The 1,637-nt window shown below is 48.5% G+C and overlaps 1 protein-coding gene across 1 annotated transcript; it reads right to left on the bottom strand.

Moving 5' to 3' along the window:
- Window positions 1-378: 378 nt before the first annotated feature.
- On the bottom strand, window positions 379-690 carry LOTGIDRAFT_61039 (hypothetical protein; the record flags this gene model as incomplete). The annotated part of the gene is made up of 1 exon (XM_009066554.1): window positions 379-690. A coding segment is annotated over one exon (312 nt), but the record flags the coding sequence as incomplete, so codon positions are not given.
- Window positions 691-1,637: the final 947 nt, after the last annotated feature.

The following is a 1,637-nucleotide window of genomic DNA, read 5'->3' as shown; positions in this document are numbered from 1 at the left end:
ACCATCAACTGCCCCTGGTAGCTCACAATCCTCAAATACTGGAAGATCACCATCAACAACCACTGGAAGCTCACCATCAACAAACACTGGTAGCTCACCATCAACAAACACTGGAAGCTCACCATCAACAAACACTGGTAGCTCAACATCAACAACCACTGGTAGCTCAACATCAACAGCAACTACTGGTACCTCACAATCGACAGCAACTACTGGTAACTTACCAGCAACAACAACTGGCGGCGCGACAACCACTACTAGCAGTTCAACATCAACTGCCACTGGTAGCGCACCACCAGCAACCTCTGGTAACTCACCCTCAACAACCACTGGTTTACAATCAACAGCCACTAGTAGCTTACCACCAACAACCACTGGAAGCTCATCATCAACAACCACTGGCAGCTCACCATTAACACCTACTGGTAGCTCGCCATCAACAACCACTGGTAGCTCAACATCAGCAACCACTGGAAGAACACCATCAACGACTGGAAACTCACCATCAAAAACAACTGGAAGCTCACCATCAACAACCATCAGTAATTTACCATCAACTGCCACTGGAAGCTCGCCATCAACAACCACTGGAAGCTCACCATCAACACCCATTGCTAGCTCACCATCAACAACCACTGGTAGCTCTCCATCGGCAGCAACTACTGGTAGTTCACCATCAACAACTACTGGTGGTACGACAACTATTGGTAGCTCACCATCAGCAGCCACTGGGAGCTCACCACTAACAACCACTGGAAGCTCTCCATTGACAACAACTACTGGTAGCTCATCATCACTAACAACTGGTGGTGCGAAATCCACAACTACTGGTAGTTCATCATCAACAACTGGTGGTGCAACTTCAACAACTAATGGTAGCTCACCATCAGCAACCCTTGGAATCTCGACACCAACAACCACTGGTAGCTCATCATCTACAGCAACTACTGGTAGTTCACCATCAACTGCCACTGGTAGCTCACCCTCGGCAACCACTGGTAGCTCACCACCAATATCCACTGCTAGCTTACCATCAACAACTACTGGTAGCTCAACATCAGCAACCACTGGTGGTTCGACAACTACCACTAGTAGCTCACCATCAACAACGACTGGAAACTCACCATCAACAACCACCAGTAGCTCTTCATCAACTACCACTGGTACCTCAATACCAACAACCATTGGTACCTCAACACCAACAACCATTGGTACCTCATCATCGACAGCAACAACTGGCGGTCCGACACCAACCACTGGTAGTTCACCATCAACAACCACTGGAAGCTCACTACCCACTGCCACTGGTACCTCACCATCAATAACCACAGGTAGCCCACCATCAACAAACACTGGAAGCTTACCATCAACAACCATCGATAGCTCACCATCAACAACAGCTGGAAGCTCACCATCAACAACCACTGGTAGCTTACAATCTACAACCACTGGGAGCTCGCCATCAACAACCACCGGTAGTTCACCATCAACAATTGGTAGCTCACCCTTAACAACCACTGGTACTTCATCCTCGACAGCAACTACTGGTAGCTCACCATCTTCAACCACTGCAAACTCGCCATCAACAACCACCGGTACCTCACCATCAATAACAGCTGGAAGCTCACCACTACAAC

This window comes from Lottia gigantea (assembly GCF_000327385.1).
Source record: "Lottia gigantea unplaced genomic scaffold LOTGIsca_7712, whole genome shotgun sequence".
NCBI lineage: Eukaryota > Metazoa > Mollusca > Gastropoda > Lottiidae > Lottia > Lottia gigantea.
Note: the sequence above shows the minus strand (reverse complement) of the source record. Positions and strands in the feature narration are given on the sequence as shown.